Source organism: Rhincodon typus, chromosome 21, assembly GCF_021869965.1.
Source record: "Rhincodon typus isolate 14 chromosome 21, sRhiTyp1.1, whole genome shotgun sequence".
Lineage (NCBI taxonomy): Eukaryota > Metazoa > Chordata > Chondrichthyes > Orectolobiformes > Rhincodontidae > Rhincodon > Rhincodon typus.
In genome coordinates this window covers 9229837-9251701 of record NC_063352.1, presented here as the reverse complement: position 1 = coordinate 9251701, position 21865 = coordinate 9229837, and the positions used below count along the sequence as shown (strand labels likewise).

The 21865-nt window shown below is 41.9% G+C and overlaps 1 protein-coding gene across 1 annotated transcript in view; it reads right to left on the bottom strand.

The window, feature by feature from the left end:
* grin2aa (glutamate receptor, ionotropic, N-methyl D-aspartate 2A, a) overlaps nt 1-20998 on the bottom strand; it is a 250249-nt gene extending 229251 nt beyond the window's left edge. Inside the window, exons 1-3 of the mRNA XM_048609677.1 lie at nt 20927-20998; nt 20339-20458; nt 18659-19075 (exon numbers count right to left, since the gene is read on the bottom strand). Of these exons, the coding sequence (XP_048465634.1) occupies nt 18659-19075; nt 20339-20458; nt 20927-20998 (609 nt within the window). The remainder of the gene's footprint in view (nt 1-18658; nt 19076-20338; nt 20459-20926) is intronic.
* Between the last annotated feature and the right edge of the window lie 867 nt (nt 20999-21865).

Genomic DNA, 21865 nt, shown 5'->3' with positions numbered 1-21865 from the left:
ATAATTGTAATGACGCACAGTGAAGAGAGAATCAAGGACTGAGTAACAATCGGAAGGATATGATCAACTGGGAGCTCAAACACTTGAGGCACAATCGGTGGGAGAGAGGGTTGGGGTTAGCTCATCCAGTACCACCTGTAAACTGTAAATTATTTATTTGCCTAAGAAAATTTGTGCAACGTATTTGCAACTATTCACCTTTTCCATAAAGTAGAGAACTTTAAATTAATCTCTATGCATTGATTTTCCTTAGAAGATGCAATTGCCATTCTTGATCAGATCAGACCAGGAAAAACAAATAGAAAGCGAAATTGTTGTAGGGGCGAAGGCCTTAGGAGATTTTCTCTACTCAACCTTCTGAAGACTAACTTTGAGCTTATTAATCAGAGAGCAACGCTGGCTAGTGATGATACTGTGGATCAGGCAATTCGATCTTTCTCTCCTACACATTGGTCTGAATTGAAGGGATTTATGGAAGGAAAGAAGATATACAGAAGAATTATACTGCAGGAAATTGCTATTTTGCAGCAGTCACATTTTGTTTTGTATCTGAGGGGAGACAGATATTTAGCTTCCCCTGGGTCCTTGGGCTTGATTGATGGCTGGGAAGCGAGTATTGACATCTGTAGAATTCCTGCCTTTTACTGCCTTGAAAAGTCTCAGTGGAACTTACACTAGTGGAGTCCTGATATCGGCCCCTTTAACGTCTCTTACACACTCCATCCTTCATCAGAGTGGTCAAGAACCAAATTGATGGAAGCTGAAGAGTCCCAAAAGACCTTTACATTGGGCCCTCTGAACTTAGAACATAAGAATGTTAGAAATGGTAACACAAGGAAGCTGTCCAGCTCATCAAATCTGCTTGCGTTCAGTGGTTAATCTAGCTTTCAACTCTACTTTCACACACACTCTTCATATCCCACAATTTCCTGAGAAACCAACTATTTGTCTATTCCAGAGATAACAAGGTGTAGAGCTGGATGAACACAGCAGGCCAGGCAGCATCAGAGGAGCAGGAAAGCTGACGTTTCGGGTCTGGACCCTTCTTCAGAAAATGTCATTTGTCTCTTCCAGTCATTTTGGCTGGTAACATCATATGGATTCCATTCTTCATCAAATTTGGCACTTTTGCCTTCAGATCAACCCACCACAACAAATCGCCATTGACTCCATCTACTGAATTGGGCATTCCACATCTTTTGAATTGATCTGGTGACTCTTTGTGCACTAATAGCATTCTAGGATTTAAATAGGAAACTGTGCAAATCATCAGGCAAGACAGCACGCACACTTCCATGCTTTGTGAATGTTTATTTCTCCATCAACCATCCACCCATTCCTTTCAGACTAAACATGACCTATAAATGGATTGTTGTGGCATGGTTCCAGAATGGAATCCTTCCATTGATGACAAGCCAAAACGACTCCAATGAACTCATCACATTGGAAGCTGGAAACAATTAACTTTTTAAAATACCTTAATTGTTAAAGATATTTTTATGCAATAAGCTAATTCAATTAACTGTGCCATATGAATATGAATTCCTGATGTTTCTTTCTTTTTTGCACTTCATAATGATGACCACCAATGTTCACTCCAGCAATTCAAATTTTATTCTTGTGTTAATACAGATATCAGACCTCTCGGCATAACTGCCCATAGTGTTCTTTCTGCACAGGTATCTCTTAATCTTATCAGTTATAAGAAATCTGAATATGTTTTGGTACACACTAGTAAGTTGCATTCATTTCATGAGGCACAGTACATACAGTTTTGATCCACAACTTCACTCCATCTTCAAAACACCCATCTGTTGTCTTGGATATGTGTAAAACCCCTGCAGGAAACCTGATGCTCAGCATGGTTTTACATTGGAACATTATCACAGGCTTTCATTTTGTTCCATAAGCCCTGCAGGCTAGCACCATCATGTATCTTCTCTTCTCATGTCTAGTTATTTGCACCAGAAGTGTTTTCAAGCCTTTCCACTCTGCAGTTCAGCTGCTGGGCATATAGAAATTTATGGGCGCTTCACCCATGTTACTGATGCGGCTTAATGGATACCGATGTTTCTGCTACTATCTGATGAATTGCAGGAAAGTTAATTTTAACATAGCTTTTGGTCATCAGTGAGCATTCTTGGTCTTCAGTTGCAAGGCTAGACTTTTTTTCAAAAAGCAGCTCCCACACCTAGTTGAGAAAAATGCACCACCCTCCCCCCATCCCCACCAGCAATCCCCTAAGCCTGTGTCATTTAATGCTTCTGTTTATTTACAGACAAAAAAATGCTCTCTCCCTCATGTGCCCTGTATGATATGTTCATATTCTGCATTCGCACAGATTCAAAGCATTTCTGAAAAGATTAAAAATCTGTCAACTGTGAAGCAAAAGTGAATTCCAAAATTAGTCAAAATGCATTATTAATAATATGAAAAGAACAATTTTCCACAGCCATGCCCCCACTTCACTACAGTCGTGGATGGAATAATGTTTTGTGGAAGATAGGTGTCATTTGGAAAGAATGGTCTGGATTTTACCTGACTGATGAGAACGGTGGGGTGGTGCAATGGCTTGTGAAATTGTATCAGAAGGTCTCAAAATTGAATCTGGACATTTTCATACTTAAGCCCACCTAAAGCACTCACTTCCCAACTAAATTCCCAATTAAGGGCCAAATCCGAGCCCGACCAGCATTTTACCAGTGTATGAAGGCATCACCCCTGCACTAGGAAACCACCAACTAACATTTGGAGAGAGGGCTAGGGTTGGGGAAGCTACCCTTCTATGAAAGGAAGTATATAGCCTCACCATAGTCTTACCAGACCATAGCTCTACTCATTCACTAGAGAGAGAGAGACAGCTGGTTTAATCTGAAGGTCACCATGCCTCAGGCGAGGGGAGAGGTTGAGAAGGACAGCCCTTCATGGTAACCTCAGCCAGTGCAGGATTTGAACTCACATTGTTGGCATCACACTGCATTGACAGCCAGCTGTCCTGACTACTGAGACTATTTTATCACCTCCGCCCCGCCCCCACCAAACCCCCATGGCCACTCCATGACCTACAGAGGGATAACTCCTCGGGGCTAGATACCACAGATATAAAGCTCATATCTTCCCTCCACACCATCCAGTCCTCACTAATCATCGTGTTTTCTTTTTATTATTCATTCATGGGATGTGGGCATCACTAGCTGGGCCAGCATTTATTGCCTGTCCGTGGCTTCCCTTGAGAAAATGGTGATGAGCTGCCTTCTTGAACCGCTGCAGTCAATGTGCTGTAGGTAGAACCACATTGCCCTTAGGGAGGGAATTCCAGGATTTTGATCCAGTGACTCTGAAGAAACAATGACATATTTGCTTATACTCCCAATATTTTCATACATACATTTCATATATATTCCATATTCAACCCTGCCTGGTTGGCTCTGACACATTAAAGAAGGGCACTATATCTTCTCTCCCTACACCGCTGAGTATCCCAATCTGCAGGTCATCTGTTTGGGTTGGCAGCTCTGGGTGGTGTGCCACCATTTTCAATTGGATGGTGAGGATGGCAGCTCCAGTGGCACCTTCTAAACTGAGCTTCACTAGTAAAAGTGGTGACCAAGGTTCTGGCACCCACCAGCACGGGGTCAGAATCCCAAACACAAGATCATTTCCCTACTTGGAGCACTAGGCAAATGAGATTCACTATTTTGAGACAACATCCCCTCTTTGTTTCAGAATGAGGTTTCACTAACATTCTCCTGAAACACCTAATTAAGAAGTCTGATGTATTCTGAATTCTGGTTGAAATGCACATTCTTATTGAACACAGTTCATTTGCTACTGATCCAAAAATACTTCAATTATTACAATGCTGTAGTAATTAACTTTGACAGTTCAAAAGAAAGGCAATATTTCTGCAATCACTCAATTCTTCGGCCGGAAATTACATGTCAAAGCTTTTTTTTTCCTCATCTTGGCTTAAATCCCATGTTTCAACTCACATACTAGTGCAATACTGAACAAATGATTGACTGTTGGAGATAACATCCTTTGGATAAGACAGCAAATTTTCATTTAGTTCAATTCATACAGTCATAGAGATGTACAGCACGGAAACAGACTCTTTGGCCCAACTCGTCCATAACAACCAATTATCCTAGATAAATGTAGTCCCATTTGCCAGCATTTGGCCCACATCCCTCTAAACCCTTCCTATTCATATATCCATCCAGATGTCTTTTAAATGTTGTAATTGTACCAGCCTCCACCACTTCCTCTGGCAACTTATTCCATACATGCAGCACCCTCTGCGTGAAAACATTGCCCCTTAGGTCCCTTTTAAGTCTTTCCCCTCTCACCTTAAACCTATGCTCTCTAGTTTTTGACTCCCCCACCCCAGGGAAAAGACCTTGTCTATTTACCCTTTCCATTCCCCTCATGATTTCATAAACGACTTTAAGGTCACCCCTCAGCCTTTGATGCTCCATGCTACTATTCCCTAAAGGGCAATGGACTTCTGCATATGTTAACAATGGCATCTTAGAACAGAAACTAGAAATAATTGGACCGGAGTCCAATAGCTTGATCAAAAGAAGTAGGATTGTAAAAGAGGGGAAAGAAGTGAAACAGAGAAATGGAGATGTTTCGGAAGGGAACTTCGATCTTAGGCCTGAGAGAAAGACACTGTCTAAAAGATTACAGCTTTTCTTTAATATTACTTTGAGCGAGCAATCCATGATATGATGTTCAAAGCAGGAAACAGGACTTCCAATAAAAAATAATTCAGTAAAATCACTCATGTATTTTTGTGATTGCCACCTCACATTGGAGCCTTTACTTCACAGATTAAGTCCTACAAGGTTGCTCAAACACGGAAGTAAAAGGTATTGTACCTTAAAAATGAGTGAGCCAGTTAATACTGTCAGTAGGCTATCAGTAACATCTGAATTCTATTTACCAAACAGTTTCCATTATTTTTTTTTCCCATACCAGTGTGTTCCAGAAAACTGCGTCAGACTGCACAGAGTTACACTTCCACTTGCAAGATTTGGCAGAAGTTGAAGATTGCAGGGTGACATCCTCTGCACAAATGCTTAGGTGTTCAACATCATGTCTGGACACTCAACACTGTGTGCACTTAGCATGGGCATGTGTACTGAATATGTGATGCCAGTAGTTTTCCTGGATCTATGATATCTATGAGGTGGCCCAGAAGGAAAAACCAGTAAAACTTCAAAGTGGCACATACGTTTCTTTTATACTTCAAGATGGAGGAACTGTATGACCAGTAGATTCATTTCCAAGTATTACCAGTTATTCACTGCCTTTTCCCTCTGGAAGACTGGTGGAAGTGCAGATGATTTCATTGGAAAATAAACGGCATCTTGAGTGAAATAAGCTTATAATGCTACAGAGATAGAGTGGGGAAATGGGACTGACTGGTTTAGATTGCAGTGAATTGATGGGCCAAAAGACCTCCTTCAAATTCAGCCCAAACATCACATTAGATTGCATTTATTTTTCAGATCTTCAGAAAATCAGCAGCATTTTTTGGTTCTGGTATGGTATGCAATCACACATTGCTTGAACAAACTATGCTTCTCAATTCTTTTTCATTCTTTGAGCATGATACCTAATACAGTTTGTAGGGATTGTACCATTTAATTTCACAACATTGCAGCAAAGGATCTAAAGGATTCAATTTTATTTCCCTGGGGTGGGTGATAAAAATCAAAGAGAGCAACTATAATTGTAACCAAAAATGTTTGTATTGAACTGAATGATGAAGTGTCAGGATTGGCTATCAATGAATAATTTGGCTCACCACACACCTGAAAAAACATCAGCACCTGGAAAAGCCTCTCATTTATATGCTTTCTTGTTAAGCATTGCTTTAAAAATGGCACAGCCCCCCACAAGAAATATCCATAATGTATTTGCCCCTCAGGCACCAAGATTCAACATTTTTCAACTATTTGTCAGAGTGGATGTAAGGGACTGAGATGGGAATCATTTCACACATGAACAGTTTAATGGATGCATTAGTAGAAATGACCTCACTGATTCTGGCATATTTTTCTTCGAGTTTGGAACTGAATACTTTGTTTTTGTCTCACACGCAGCTTTTCATCTAGTATGATAAAGGCAAATAACTTTTGTAACATTAAAAGTTGAATTTAACCGTGATGTGGAGGTATCGGTGTTGGACTAGGGTGGGCAAGGTCAAAAGTCACACAACACCAGATGATAGTCCAACAAGTTTATTTGAAGTCACAAGCCTTCAAAGCGCTGCTCCTTTGTCAAGTGAAGTTTGTCCTTCATCAGACGAAGGAGCAGCACTTTGAAAGCTTTTGATTTCAAGTAAATCTGTTGGACTATAACCTGTTTTTGTGTGACTTCTGAACGTAACAGCAGTATTTTATCCTTTCATGGGATGTGGGCAGGGTCACATGTAGGCCAGAATGAATAAGGAAGGCAGATTTCCTTCCCTAAAGGATGTTCAGAATCACAGAATTGTTCTATCACTTACTGCCATTATTCTGCCTTTTCCCCATATGCTTATATACCACTGTTATTCAAATAACTGTCCAACTGGAATGCCTCAATTGAACCTGCCTCCACCACACTTCCAGGCAGTACCTACATTCCACACCCTACCGACTCGCTGTGTGATAAAGTTTTTTTCTCACATCACTCTCACTTCGTTTGGACATCACTCTAAAGCTACGCTCACTTATTCCTTTTTGCTTTTATGAGTGGGAACAGCTTCTCCCTTTTCCTTTCCAATGAAAACTGTCCAGCTTCTTCAACCTAACCTCAAAACTGAAGTTTCTCATTCCTGAACTATTCTTGTCAGTGCTAACATGTAAAGTAAAAATGTTAATGAACCTATTGGGATTTTACAACAGCAAAAGAGTGGTTTCATGGTCATCATTACCAAGACTGGCTTTCAATTCAACATGTTATTGATTGGATCTAAATTCCAGTAGCTGCCAGTGGGATTTAAACATAGCATTAGCCTAGCCTCCTGGATTATTAGTCCAATTATATTACCACTGCATCAACTTCTCCCCCAGGATGCTTGCCTTCCACTCTTAACTTATACACTTATATCCTTTTACCTTCAGGTTGTTTCGTCTTCCACTGACACTTTTTCCTTTTGGAAAGTATAAGAAGTAAGTTACAGTTAGGTACAGTAAAAATATTAGAATTAGAAGAATAAAACAGTGGAATAATAAGAGTAACAAATAAGTCCGAGGCTGCATGTACACGGGATTTAGAGAACCTCAAACAAAAATAAGAATGATAGGAAGAAACGAGGTTAGAAAGAGATTCAATGATAAGGTTTGTGAATAATTCCTTTTATGATGAAGTTGAAGCAAATAAACCTGTGATTGGTCTTCGCAAATTAAGGTTAGGGATATAGAGGGAAACAGTGTGATCATGGTCATCCATACAGGAATAAACAGTACAAAGAGGGTGGATTCAAATGTGTTCAAAAATAATTTTACTCATGTTCCCTGGAAAATGCAGGCTGATTTCCAGAATATTGTATGTGTCTTGGTCATTAAATTAGAGAATTCAATGACATCTGACTACTTAGAGCAGATTAAGTGTTCCTGGTTTTAAAAACAATTACAATGTTTCTACCGATTGTGGCACGAGTCAACGTTGTGCATAAGAGATTACTGGTCTGTAAATTGGAACTATGAGGCAAACTAATCATATGGATTGGGCAGCATGGTGGCTCGGGATTGATCCAGCTGTGGTGACTGTCAGTGTGGAGCTTGCATGTTCTCCTCATGTCTGCGTGAATTTAAAGTGGATGCTTCCCCTTTTCTCCCACAGTTCAAAGATGTGCAGGTTAGGTGGATTAGCCATGCTAAATTGTCCATAATGTACAGGGATGTGTAGACTAGGTGGATTAGCCATGGGAAATGAAGGGTTACATGGATAGCGTCGGGGGCTGGGTCTGGGTAGGATGCTCTTTGGTGCAGACTCCATGTGCCAAATGGACTCTTTCCATACTGTAGAGATTCTATGATTCTATGACAGAAGGATCTACATAGGGGTGGCACTGATACTGCATAAAATAAGGTAAAGTACACATCAGGCTAGGCATTGTGAACAAGCAAAAGGAACAGCACACCTAATACATAAGTAAAGACAAAAAATAATTAAATGCCATCATTCAATCAGTAAAACATTGGAAATAATTGGGGCTGAGGGTGTATATAGGAAAAAGTAGAGCTCTCGTAGTGCAATGTAGTATCCTACCTCTGGTCCAGAGAGTCCAGGTTCAAGTATCACCTGCCCCAGACATATTTGTAACACATCTGAACAGGTTGATTAAAATTGTCTACAAGAGGAGAAAGTAAATATTTTGTGAAAATCAATTGCACAACAAAAGGGGAGAGACAATTAATATTGTCAGGGACCTGAGTTCAATTACACCCTCAGGTGATTGTCTGTGTGGAGTTTGCACATTCTCCCCGTGTCTGCATGGATCCCCTCTGGGTGCTCTGGTTTCCTCCCACAGTCCAAAGGTCTGCATGTTAGGTGGACTGGCCATGCTAAATTGCCCACAGTGTCCAGGGTTGTGCAGGGTAGGTGGTTTACCCATGGGAAATGCAGGGTTACAGTAGGGGGATGGGTCTGCGTGGGATGCTCCTCAGAGAGATGATGTGGACCTGATTGGCTAAATGGTCTGTTTCGACACGTAAGGATTCTGTAATTCTAAAATGGGTTATTGGTATATTTTGGGGTGACCCGGTGGCTCAGAGGTCAGCTCTACTGCTTCAGAGCACCAGGGACTTGGGTTCGATTCTACCCTCGGGCAACTGTCTGTGTGGTGTTTGCACATTCTCCCTGTGTCTGCGTGGGTTTCTTCCAGGTGATCCGGTTTCTTCCCACAGTCCAAAGATGTGCCGGTTAGGGGGATTGGCCATGCTAAATTGCCCAGAGTGCCTAGGGAGGGAAATGCAGAAATAGGGGTAGAGGGTGGGTCTGGGTGGGATGGTCTTCAGAGCGTCAATGTAGATTCGATGGGCTGTATGGCCTGCTTCCACACTCCAGGGATTCTATGAATTTAGCATGCCATACACGAAGGAAAGATATCTTTAGATTCTTTGGAAGTCATGGAAATTTGAATTCAAATTCTCAAACTACCATGAAGAGACTTGAGCACTCAAACAGTGGATTATTATTCTAGGCCTCTAGGTTAATTGCCCATTTGACAAAAACAAAGACCTGAAGTGATTGAGAAAACAGCTTACTATCCACAACTTCAGAGTGCTTCAGTGAAGAGGGATCTGATCGTCCTCATGCAAGAATCACAGAAATCTAATGTGCAAGTGCCGCAGAAAATAACGAAGGCAAATAGAATTTTGGCATTTATTGCTAAAGGAGTTGAGTATAAAAGTGGGGAAGTATTACTGCAACTGCATAAGGCATTATTGAGACCACTCTTGGAGTATTGCTAACAATTTTTTACCCTTATCTGAGGAGACACATAGTTGTATTTGAGGTAGTTTAGAGAAGGTTCACTAGATTATTTCATAAGGACACAAAGGGCAAAGAACAAGAACAAAGAACAAAGAACAATATAACACAGCAACAGGCCCTTTGGCTTTTCAAGCCTGTGCAGACATATTTTCCCCTTCCATACTAAAACTGTCTTCACTTACAGGATTGCTATCCCTCTATTCCTTTCCTATTCATGTAATCATCCAGGTGCTTCCTGAATGCTGCTATTGTCCCTGCTTCCACCACCTCCTCTGGCAGCAAGTTCCAGGCACTCACCACTCTTTGTGTGAAAAACTTGCCTCACACATCTCTTTTTAATTACCCCCAAACCCCCTCCACCCCACCTCCCAGCACCTTGACCCTGTGTCCCTTAGTAATTGACTCCTCCACCCTGGAAAAAAGACTCATACTCTCCACTCTATTCATCCCATTCACAATCTTATAAACTTTTGTCCCGTCACACCTCAACCTCCTGGGTTCCAGTGAAAACAAACCCAGCCTATCCAACTTTTCTACATAGCTGAATCCCCTATACCACGCAACAACCTAGTAAACCTTTTCTGTACCCTCTCTAAAGCATCCACATCCTCCTGTTAGTGTGGTGACCAGAACTGTATGCAATATTCTAAGTGTGGCTTAACTAAAGTTCTATAAGGCTGCAGCATAACTTGCCTATCCATATACTCAAAGCCGCTTCCAATGAAGGCAAGTATGTCATAAGCCTTTTATAACTAGCTTATCTACCTGCGCTGCCGCTTTCAGTGATCTGTGGACCTGCACCCTCAGATCCGTCTGCATATCAAGGGATTATCTTTTGAACAGAGATTGAGCATTTTAAGCCTATACTCTCTGGAGTTTAGGAGAATGACAGGAGATCTATGCTGCTAAATGGATTGACAGAGTTGGCGTAGAAAGGCTATTTCCTCACGTGGGTCAATCTAGAATGAGAGGTCATAAGGTGTAGCAGATTTAAAACACAGCTGAGGATAAATTACTCCTGTCAAAGGGTCGTGAATCTACGGAATTCACTACCCCAGAGTGCAGTGGATGCTGGTACATTGGATAAATTTGAAGACAGAGACAGATATTTAGTGGGTTGAAGGATGATGGCAACCTGGCAGAAAAGCGGAGATGAGGCCAAGATGAAATCAGCCATGATCACATCAAATGGCAAAGCAGGTTTGATGGACTGAACTATCTACTTCAGCTCCTGGTCTTTTGCCTTCAGAAAGGTGAAAAAAAAATTCACAAGGGAACTGAGAAGATATATTTATCAGGAAAGGCTGAACAGGTGGGGGCTCTTTTTCTCTCAAGGAAAGAAAGAACTGATGAAGACTCTTTGGAGATCATAAAGATTACAAAAGGATTTAACAGAGTTTTCAATTTTCCAATTTAAAGGTAAGACCAGAAGTCCAAGCCAAAAATATAAAGCAGTCACTAAAAAAGAGAAACTTTTTGAAATCAGAAAGCTGTAAAAATGTGAAACTCACTAGCACAAGATGTGATTGAATTGTGTACCATCTATGGGGAAATAAGATAAACATGAAAAGGACTGGAATTCAGGCAGGTCTGAGTTGCAAACGGACTCCATTCTGGCATCCGTTCACAAGTTGATTTGTATACAAGTTAGAACACAATGCAGAACAATATAAAGAAGCCATTTGTAAGTGCAGGATATGTTCATACGTCAGGTCTTTAAAATTACACCTCCATATGAGATCGTGTTTGTAAGTACAAGCGTTCGTACATTGGACGTTCATAAATCGGTGATCCCTGTAAAAGGATATACTGATGGGATTAAGTGAAGAAGGGTGGGAGGGCCCTCATCAGAGTACAAGCATCACTGTAAAGCTTTAAGGCTAAGTGGTCTGTTTCTGCAATGCAAATGCTATCTGGTTCCATGATCCTATAGGCACAAGATCCACAAGATAGAATGCAATGGCCAAGATCAGTCACTGGATTATTGGCCGAGGCCTTTGAGAATCTCCCAGAGGATACATATATGACAAACATTTTGTGCTGCATTTATTAGAGCTGTTTATTTTGTACCAATGGAAAATATGATACTAAACTGTTTCTTGTCACATTGAGTCCTGGACTCCTTATAAGACATTCACACACACCTGGTTTCAAGGTATTCCTAATGCAACAACACTTGGACCTTTGAAAGTGTGTGATCCTAATTTATTCAATCTTAAAATCAACAGCAATCAATATCAGTCAGGATAATGTCAGAAGTATTAGATTACATAAAATAATTTTTAATAAAATTACGAAGAAAACTGAAGTAAATTGAATATCATTTGGGAAATAGCGCTGACAAGGAAATATCAAATATTAAGGAGATACTTCTCACCCACTCACCACTATGCCTACTCATTTCATACTCGGGGTTTAAACTTTCTTAATCATTCATCATCCTTTTCACACTCCATCTGCCACTCCTCAGCCCATTGGCCCATCTGATCAAGATCCTGTTGTACTCTGAGGTAACATTCTTCACCGTCCACTACACCTCCAATTTTAGTGTCATCTGCAAACTTACTAACCGTACCTCCTATGTTCACATCCAAATCATTTATATAAATGACAAAAAGCAGTGGACCCAGCATCAAACCTTGTGGCACACCACTGGCCACAGGCCTCCAGTCTGAAAGCAACCCTCCATCACCACCCACTGTCTTCTACCTTCGAAGTTGTTCTCACTGTATTCCGTGTGATCTAACCTTGCTAACCAATCTACCATGAGGAACCTGACGAAAGCCTTACTGAAGTCTATATACATCACATCCACCACTCAGCCCTCATCAATCCTCTTCATTACTTCTTCAAAAAACTCAGTCAGGTTAGTGAGACACAATTTCCCATGCACAAAGCCATGTTGGCTATCCCTAATCAATTCCTCGCCTTTCCAGATACATGCAAATCCTGTTCCTCAAGATTTTCCTCCAACAACTTGCCCACCACTGTTATCAGGCTCACCGGTCTATAGTTCCCTGGCTTTTCCTTACCACATTGCTTAAATAGTGGCACCACATTAACCAACGTCCAGTCTTCCAGCACCTCACCTGTGGCTATCGATGATACAAATATCTCAGCAAGGGGCCCAACAATCACTTCCCTAGCTTCACACAGATATCTAGGGTACACCTGATCAGGTCCTTCGGATTTATCCACATTCATGCATTTTAAGATGTTCAGCACTTCCTCCTCTGTAATGTACACATTTTTCAAGATGTCGCTATTTATTTCCCCATGTTCTATATCTTCCGCATCCTTCTCCATAGTAAACACTGATGCAAAATACTCATTTAATATCTCATCTGCTGTGGTTCTGCACATAGGTTGTCTTGCTGATCTTTAAGAGGCCCTATTCTCTCCCTAGTTACCCTTTTGTCCTTAATGTATTTGTAGAATCCCTCTGGATTCTCCTTTACTCTATTTACCAAAGCTATTTCATGTCCGCTTTTTGCCCTCCTGATTTCCCTCTTAAGTATACTCCTACTGCCTTTATACTCTTCTAGGGATTCACGCGATCTCTGCTGTCTATACCTGACATATACTTTCTTCTTTTTCTTGACCAAAACCTCAATTTCTCTACTCTTCCAGCATTCCCCACATCTACCAGCCTTGCCCTCCACCCTGACAGGAACATACTGTTTCTGGACTCTCGCAGATGGAGTTTAATTTATATAAATGTGAGGTGCTGCATTTTGGAAAAGCAAATCAGGGCAGGACTTATTCACTTAATGATAAGGTCCTGAGGAGTGTTGCCGAACAAAGACACCTTGGAGTGCAGGTTCATAGTTCCTTGAAAGTGGAGTTGCAGTTAGATAGGATACTGAAAAAGACATTTGGTATGCCTACCTTTATTGGTCAATGTATTGAGTATAGGGGTTGGGAGGTCATGTTGCAGCTGTACAGGACATTTTAGAATATTGCATGCAATTCTAGTCTCCCTCCTATAGGAAGGATGTCGTGAAACTTGAAAGGGTTTATAAAAGATTCACAAGGATGTTGCCTAGGTTGGAGGGTTTGAGCTACAGGGAGAGGCTGAGTAGGCTGGAGCCATTTTCTGTGGAGTGTCGGAGGCTGAGCGGTGACCTTATAGAGGTTTATAAAATCATGAGGGGCATGGATAGGGTAAATAGACAAGGCCTTTTCCCCAGGGTAGGGGAGTCCAAAACTAGAGGGCATAGATTTAAGGTGAGGGGGAGAAAGATTTAAAAGGAACCTAACGGGCAACTTTTTCATGCAGAGGGTGGTGCGTGTATAGAATGAGCTGCCAGAGGAAGTGGTGGAGGCTGAAATGATTACAACATTTGGAGGGGTATATGATTAGGAAGGGTTTAGTGGAATATGGGCCAAACGCTGGCAAATGAGGCTAGATTAATTTAGGTTATCTGGTTGTCATGGACAAGTTGGACTGAAGGGTCTGTTCTCATGCTGTCCATCTCTATGACTCAATGACACTCCAAATCATTCTTATTGCCCATTCTTGCAGCTTAACGAATACATGTGAATCAGACTGGCCAATGCTACACAGAAAGCGTCAAATGAATGTCGCCATTAAAGTATATGCCTCAATATAATTTCTGCTGACCTTCACTGTTCTGGCGATGCAGCCCAAGGTTTTATTTGCTTTGTTTAATCACCTCTCCACATTGTCTCAGATGTGAAAGTCATAAATGCACCCAATCATTTTGAAGGATCTCCCTTTACTAATTCTAACCTCCTGATTATTTGTTTCTTGGTTTCCATCCCAAATGTAAAGTTTGAGCAGTTGCCTGCCCAATTTCGTAACAGAGTTTATAAACCATCATTAAACTGTTCACTGACATTCTCCATGCCAACTGTATTCTCTACTTTAGTGCTGTTAATGGGACAAGTTTACAGTTGGCTTCTGTTTTCTGTTCCCTGTACATTGTTACAAAGAGGAAACTACAGCAGTTCAAACGTCAGGTTCAGCAGTAGTCTACTCAATAGATCCTCAATCCAGTTTGTCATTATCCCTCTCACGCATACTGTTTTCTACCTTTTTGATCCTGTTTTGTATGGTTGACATTAGAATCCCAATAAAATCTAGTTTGATTAATTTTCATTTATGATGTGTCTTGTTAAAGGCTCTTCGGAATAATTTATGTCAAAGCTAGTTCCGCTACCTATATTATTGGTAATTTCTGCAAATAAATTAAGCAGTATCTCCTCCTTCTTATTAAGAAATGTTATGTAAAGATGCCTCCAAATTAGTGTAGTTTCTATTTTTTTCCTCACTCAGCAATGGTGGGAAATCTGGCCTCAAATTTTCCAGGACAAATGTATGTCCTTGAAGTATCAATAGTTCACCTCCTGAACCCAAAGGATCTTGCATCACTACAGACAGTATCTAACATACAATCTTCTAACCTTCAGCAATCCATGATATATGCCATCTGACCCAATTTGTTAGCTATCAGTAGCCTTAACCACTCAAATATATTATAGAATATTCATTGCACTACAGTGATGTATCAAAAGCAATGGCCGAGTGGTATTATCATTGGATTTTTAATAAAGAGACTCAGGTAGTCGGTAATGTTCTGGGGACCCTGATTTGAATCCCACCAAGGCAGGTGGTGGAGTTTGAATTTAATAAAACTCTGGAATTAAGAGTCTAATGATGACCATGAAACCTTTGTCATACTTTTAAGGAAAAACCGAACTGGTTCACTACTGTCCTTTAAAGAAGGAAATTTGCCATCCTTACCTGGTCTGGTCTACATGTGACTCCAGGCTCACAGCAATATGCTGATCTTAACTGCCCTCTAGACAATTAAGGATGGCAACAAATGGTGACCTAACCAGCGGCACCCACATCCCATGAATAAACCAGAATATTTGATTCACTGTTCACAATTTCTGGAAAACATTCACTTATAAAGCTTTTATATCCCAGCATTCAAATACTCCCATTTCATCCTCCAAAACCAGTTTGTACTTGTACTGCTATGAACCTGTTTTTGACTCCAGAGCATTTTTGGATATTTAATACCTTATTTTGTCTCAATGGTTTTGCATACTTTTCTTACCATTCTACAAAAGCATCGAAGAAATTGTTGTTTTTATTTTATACAACTTATCTTTTCAACAGTTTGAGGTTTTCTTCGTTTATCTTTCACATTTACTGTGGAGAGACAAACAGACTTAATATTTCAAGTCCAGTATGAGGATTCTTCCAAACTTCATATCGAACTCGAAATATTAATATTATTTCCTTCTCCACAGATGCTGCCAGCATTCCCTGTATTTGCTTCATATTTCCACCACGCACAGTATTTGCTTTTATTTCTCTGTAACAGTCCTTGTATATATTTACCTTAAATTGTTAAATTGGTTATAAATTTGAAATCATGAAACATGCCAAAAGACAGCCTACAGACACCAAATACAAAACTTTCAGGAACTTGGATCATACTATAACATGGGGAAATGCAAAACTATTCACTAGTGGGGAAAATTCAAAAAGCTGAATAATTTTTGTAAATTGAGAGAGACTAGGAAATGTTGACATTCAGAGCTTTCTGCATGAGCTTATACATGAATCAGAGAAGTTCACCAAGGCAATGAAGAAGGCAAGTGATATGTGAATTATGAGTAAAGAAGTCTTACTGTGTTATATGGAGTCTTAGTGAAACCATACCTGTGTACCTTGTACAGTTTGGCCCCCTTACCCAAACAAAGCATATCTGTCCTAGAGACAATGTAATGAGTGCTTACTAAATTCATGTCTGGGCTGGAGGAATTGTCTTAGGAGAGATGAAGTAAACTAGGTCTATGCTCCATTAAGAATGTGAGGAGATCTAATTGAAGCAAATATGATATTTAATGGGCGAACCATGAAAGGATATTTCATCTACCTGGTAAGTCTACAAATAGAGGCTACAGACTCAAAGTAGCTGATCAGCCAGTTAAGACTGAGGTGAGGTGATTTCTTTTCATTCAACACTCAACTCTGGAAATCTCCACATCAGAGAGCTGTAGATGGTCAGTCACTGAAGATATCAAGAGATTTCTGGCTCCTGAGTGAATTAAGGGAATGGGGCCAGTGTAGCAGGTTGAAATTGAGGTACATAAGCCATCATTTTATTGAATGGGAGGCAGGCTGGAAAGACCAATTGTGTAGCTCCTAGTTCTGATATTCTTCTAGTACTACTAGAAAGAAAGAATCAATTGAAATTGGTCCTTTACTTTCATCAGAGTTTTTTTTAATTGAAACATTACAATTTCCAGCTAGACATTATCCTTTTATTTAGCATAAAAGGGCATTTTAATAAATATCATACTCTCAATTCTGACAATTCCAGATTATAAATGTAAAATAATTCCTTCATTGCACCTCCCTCCATCATTTTAGGCAAGGGTATTAAGAGATATGGAAGCAAGCTGAGTAAATGAAATTAAGATACAGATCAACCATGATCAAATTTAACGGTAGAGCAGGCTTGAGGGACTGAACAACTTACTACTGTTCAACATGACTCATCACTCTGCATTAATGTCATAGCAACAGGCTCTCATAGTCCTCATTTCATTAATTCACCTAAATGTGATCAACATGATCTTGAATTTGCTAACGTGATGCAGTGTATATTATAAATATTTTTAAATCAACATGTTCAGACAGGTTATGACACACTTCTGGGGCAGGTGGAGCTTGAACATGGGCCTTCAAGGGTTGGGTCACTACCATGGCACCACCAAAGCCTTTACAGTATGCATAATAAAGTTGGGATTAATAAGTGACTAAAAGGTTATCACTTAATATCTGGGTCAGACAATGTCCACAATTAATTATTCAAACCTTATCCATTGGACACATATTTGGTGGGAGAATCAATCAAGAGATGCAGTTGATGAGCCACGTGTTCTAGGTTGGCGGAGGTGGGTTAATTTTGGGGATAACCAGAGGGGTTGAAATGGTCTTTTTTTTGTTCCCAGTCTCAATCATTCTTACATTTCTATGGTGTATAATAGCACTTCTGGTCTTTGATTAATTTCATGCATTGCTCACTCCCAGTTATGTTTTAACACCCTTCCATTTACCAAAAGTTGTGCAATGAATTTCTGCTGACAAGTGTCCACAGTACTAAATAAATCATTGGAAACCTGTAACTGTTAGAAGAAAAATGTTTAATTAAACCAAACTGAGAGTAAACTCCCCCAAACCATAAACTGTGACAACGGTCAAACTGATGTTTTTTGTTACTGTTGTTTTTCATATCAAATTTAAGAAGTGGAATCATTTGGATGATGTGCTCCATGCGTGAGCATTAAATTGCTGATGTAAATTCTTTAATTTGAAGACTGTACATTTATCTGGAACAAATTAAACAAATAGTCATTGCCTTGTGGGCCAATGAGATTGCTTTGTGCCCCGCCTCCTTACCCCCAGGAATCTACTTGCATCGTTGCTGCTAGTCTTCCATTCTTGCCTTGCATCTGAATGGCTTTCCTAAAATAACATCTGGCAAGTTTAGTAGTTTGGAGTTGTGCATCTGGGGTTGACTCATTGAAGCGTGTGTACGAATGAACTGAGTATTGTTGAACTCCGCGGCGCTTCCCCACTCCCATGTCCTCTCACCCAACGTCCCTGCCACCACTCCCCACTCCCAGGTCCACTGTTAACCTCACCACTTCCCTTCCGTCTGAAGCGCTAACGATAATAAATGCTTGGCACTTCGAAGCAACGGAGGCGCTGGGGCAAAGTCAGGAATGTGGCACTGCCTGAGGTGCGCTGGCTATTTCGGTCGCTCGCTGCCCCATTATGTGCGGACTGCACATTGCACTTTGGCTGAGTGGTAAACGACTTTAAAGATGCTGCCTGGCCTGCTCCAGCTCCACACTGTGTTATCTTAAACACTCCTAACGCCCCTTTCCCACATGCATCAAAGATAGTCATGCCACCCACCCCGAGCTGGATCCCAGGTAAAAGTAGAATTAATTAAATTCCAATTTGGACTGCAGAGATCCTTCAAAGTGACACCGAGAGATGCTGTAATTACCTCGATTCTACCTTTCTCACAACTGGCTGTAGAAAGCTTCCTTGATACTGTGGGGGGAAAAAAGACACACCACCAGCAGAAACAGTGTCCCCTCCACTTACTTTATCTGCCAGGATCATGGAAGAGCCGCCGTGTATTCCCAGGATGGGGATAAAAGTCTGGGAGGATATAAAATCCAAAATCTGAGCGATAGCCTCCTGGTCAGTGTCATCTCCAAAGACCACGCCGTGAATCTTGGTGCCTGACATGAGGTCACACACGTGGGTGATAATGCTCTTCGGGTCGGTCTGGTTCACCGCCACGGTCACCACGTTGACATCGATGGGGAACCCGGGGCCGTCTTCCCGGACCCACACGTCCCGAAAACCGGGGCTGTCGGGGCTCCTGCCCAGAATGACGGCGATATTCAGGGTCGGGTAAGCCGGCTGCCCCCCGCTCAACTCCAAGTGCACGATCAGGAAGTCCAGGGCCAGCACCGCTAGCAAGCCCAGGCGCCCCATGTTCCGAAGCTCCTTCGCCTGCAAAAGGGGCAAGACGGAGAAACAGCTGCAGATTGCACCAAAAAAACTCCCCCCAGAAACAGACCGTTTCTCTCTTACCACCACCGCCCCCCCCACACACACAACCTACACACACACTTACCCCTTTAGATTTTTAACAACATCTGCAAGGCACAAACATGGAAAAGTTCACCTGCTCACCAAATAAGGAGAAAGGATACCGCAGTCTCTGCATTTTTGGAGAGGTGCCTTGCTCCCCTCTCCCCACCCACCTCGTCATGAAGACCCAATAAAGTCACCTGACCTGATTTCCATCCTACTGTGTATTCAGGACAGGGAACACAGGACTCTCTTTCTCATGCTTCGGGGTCGGGCTTGTTTGGGTGTTTCTTTTAGCTTTAAATCAGCGAGTGGTACCGTCGCCCCCCACCTCCACACACTCACACATACTACACACAAGAGAAATCAAAGTCCTATCTCAATGTATTGCACAGCAAGCTTTGGCTAATTTGTCTATTTCGGTTTGAAATCGAAAAGGTGGGGGGGTGGGTATATGTTTCCGGAGCTGGAACAATGCAGCATAGCGCCGTGGAATAATCTCAGAAAACACGTTTGGCTTAACGTGCCGGGAGCTGGGTTGTTGGGGGTGGGGGGAGTTAGTTAAAATATCCAAGTCGAATGCCAAGTGCCAGTTTTGATTTGCCAAGGTAGTAACGGAATATCAACTTAACCGCCAGCATGAGGAGCTATTTTAGGAACAGCTTGAAGTCACGAAATGTAACATTGTGGATGGAGTGGGCGTTCAGGTTTCACTGATAATCGAATGAATCATTTAGTCTCTTCCATGTTGATATACAAGAGACGCGAGGCATGAACTGAATGATCAATCCCATTGAAACACTTCCCAATCCCATCTCAACATTCCTTATACACTACCAATGTTTTAATGGGTGCGAACTGTTTCAAAGGTGGCTCTACACGGCACGAGTTGGGAAGGCTAGACTGTTCAAACCGATGAGCTAAGTGAACCGGTGAGCGATGTGAAATAAATCGGTATCGAGTCCATTCCGAAGCCAAATTCTTTCAGATGAGCTGGCGGGAGGAGAGAGCGACAGCGGCCCCTGCTGTTCTACTCGCTAGCGCCTAATGTGAGAGGCTGATGCAGGAAGGCGTGCAACAGCAGGATTACCTGTGTGACATACCTTCAATATTGCAAAATGAATCTCCTTGCTGGCATATTGGAAGGATTTGCATGTCTTGGTTCCCAGCACCAAGGGTTACTGTGTGGGTCGCTGCATCTCCACAGAATGCCACTTTAATCTCCAGTTTATCTCCTTTGCACTCAGCAGCAGCGGCTCTTGTACCGGCAACTATCGAAGCATGAAAGTATGCAAAGTTGGTCTACATTGGGCATAAAATGCAGTGAGCCCGATTACAAAAAAAAGTTCAACACGCCTCAAATCTTTTCTCTCTTCCTTTTGAACTTTTTTCCTTTAGACTAAGCACTATAAATGCTGCGAATTGCCTGAGTGTAAGTGAATTTATTTGCAGCCAGCAATGCCCACGTTGAGAAAAGCTGGTTTGCACACGGGACAAATAGGGCTTAGTTGGCAACAACGCGCGATTTTAACCCAGTGGGACGGAATACTGTACAAGCAAAAGCCCGAAACGTGGAAAATGAAATCGATGAGCGAATCTTACGTTAAGGAGTAATTGCTGCAAAGGGAAACCGAGAACTACTGCAAAAAAAGGGGTGACATCGCACACAAAAAAAAGGCGAACATACTTACAGCATCATTCTCGCACATAGCTGCAGAGCCTATGCTCGATAATGAGGTTGCAGGATAACCCATTTGTACTGAAACCCACCGGAACAACGCCAGCGAATATTTCCGCGGTGCGCTCGCCTGTCAGCGGATGCGTGTAACATGCTCCTGACATGTGCCTCCAAACCAGCAGCTCTCATCGTGCAAAATGCAAGGGCGCTCCCATGAGTGGCGTGGCGTTGGGCTGAAGCTCTCTGGGACCTTGAGAAAGCAGTAAAACCAAACGCCAGACTCGGCAAACTCTTCTGCCCAAATCGTTCAGCCTGCCTCTGTCAAGACTGCAATACTCTCTGTTGGAGGCATTAAGTCAACAACACATCCTTATGGAGACAATGTGAATTACAGCAGCTGTCGGTGTGACTCGGAGAGGTGTGTGGGGATGTGTGTCTTCAATCGAGCCCTATTTACTAAAAAAAGGAACCTTACAAGCAGCTTGTTTGACGTACCATTTTTTTTTCAGCGTAGCAAACCGACTCCACTTCTTAGGGATTTCTAAACGTCAAAGACTGGAAGACAGTTTCACCCGGTGAATGAATCCATGCGAATCCAGTCGCTGGAATGAATAGCTCGTTCTATCAATTGGCTCAAAAGCAAAAAGCAATGAATATTGAGAGGAAACACGGTCCGCCGTAGCTCGACCAAGAGAATGTGTAGATCTGCCTGGGTCCACTGCAATACGAGTATACACACAGCAAGCCAATTCTTAGAATGTGCACAGTACTGGAACAGAACAGATTGCTGCCTTCTTTACGCCTTAACCGCAATAGAAAATTAGGTTGGACACATGAAGTGGACTTTACTGAGTGGAGTGAGGGGGGAGGGCGTGAAAGGCGATTGGGATGCTGACTGCACCGGGGAACGGGGCAGGAGTGACTGGGGCCAAGGTCCGGAGTACAGTCTGCCTTCGGAGAGATCCGTAAACTCTGAGCGAATGTGGTGTAGCAGACAACAGCAAAAGGGGGCGTTAGGGGGGCCCGTCAGA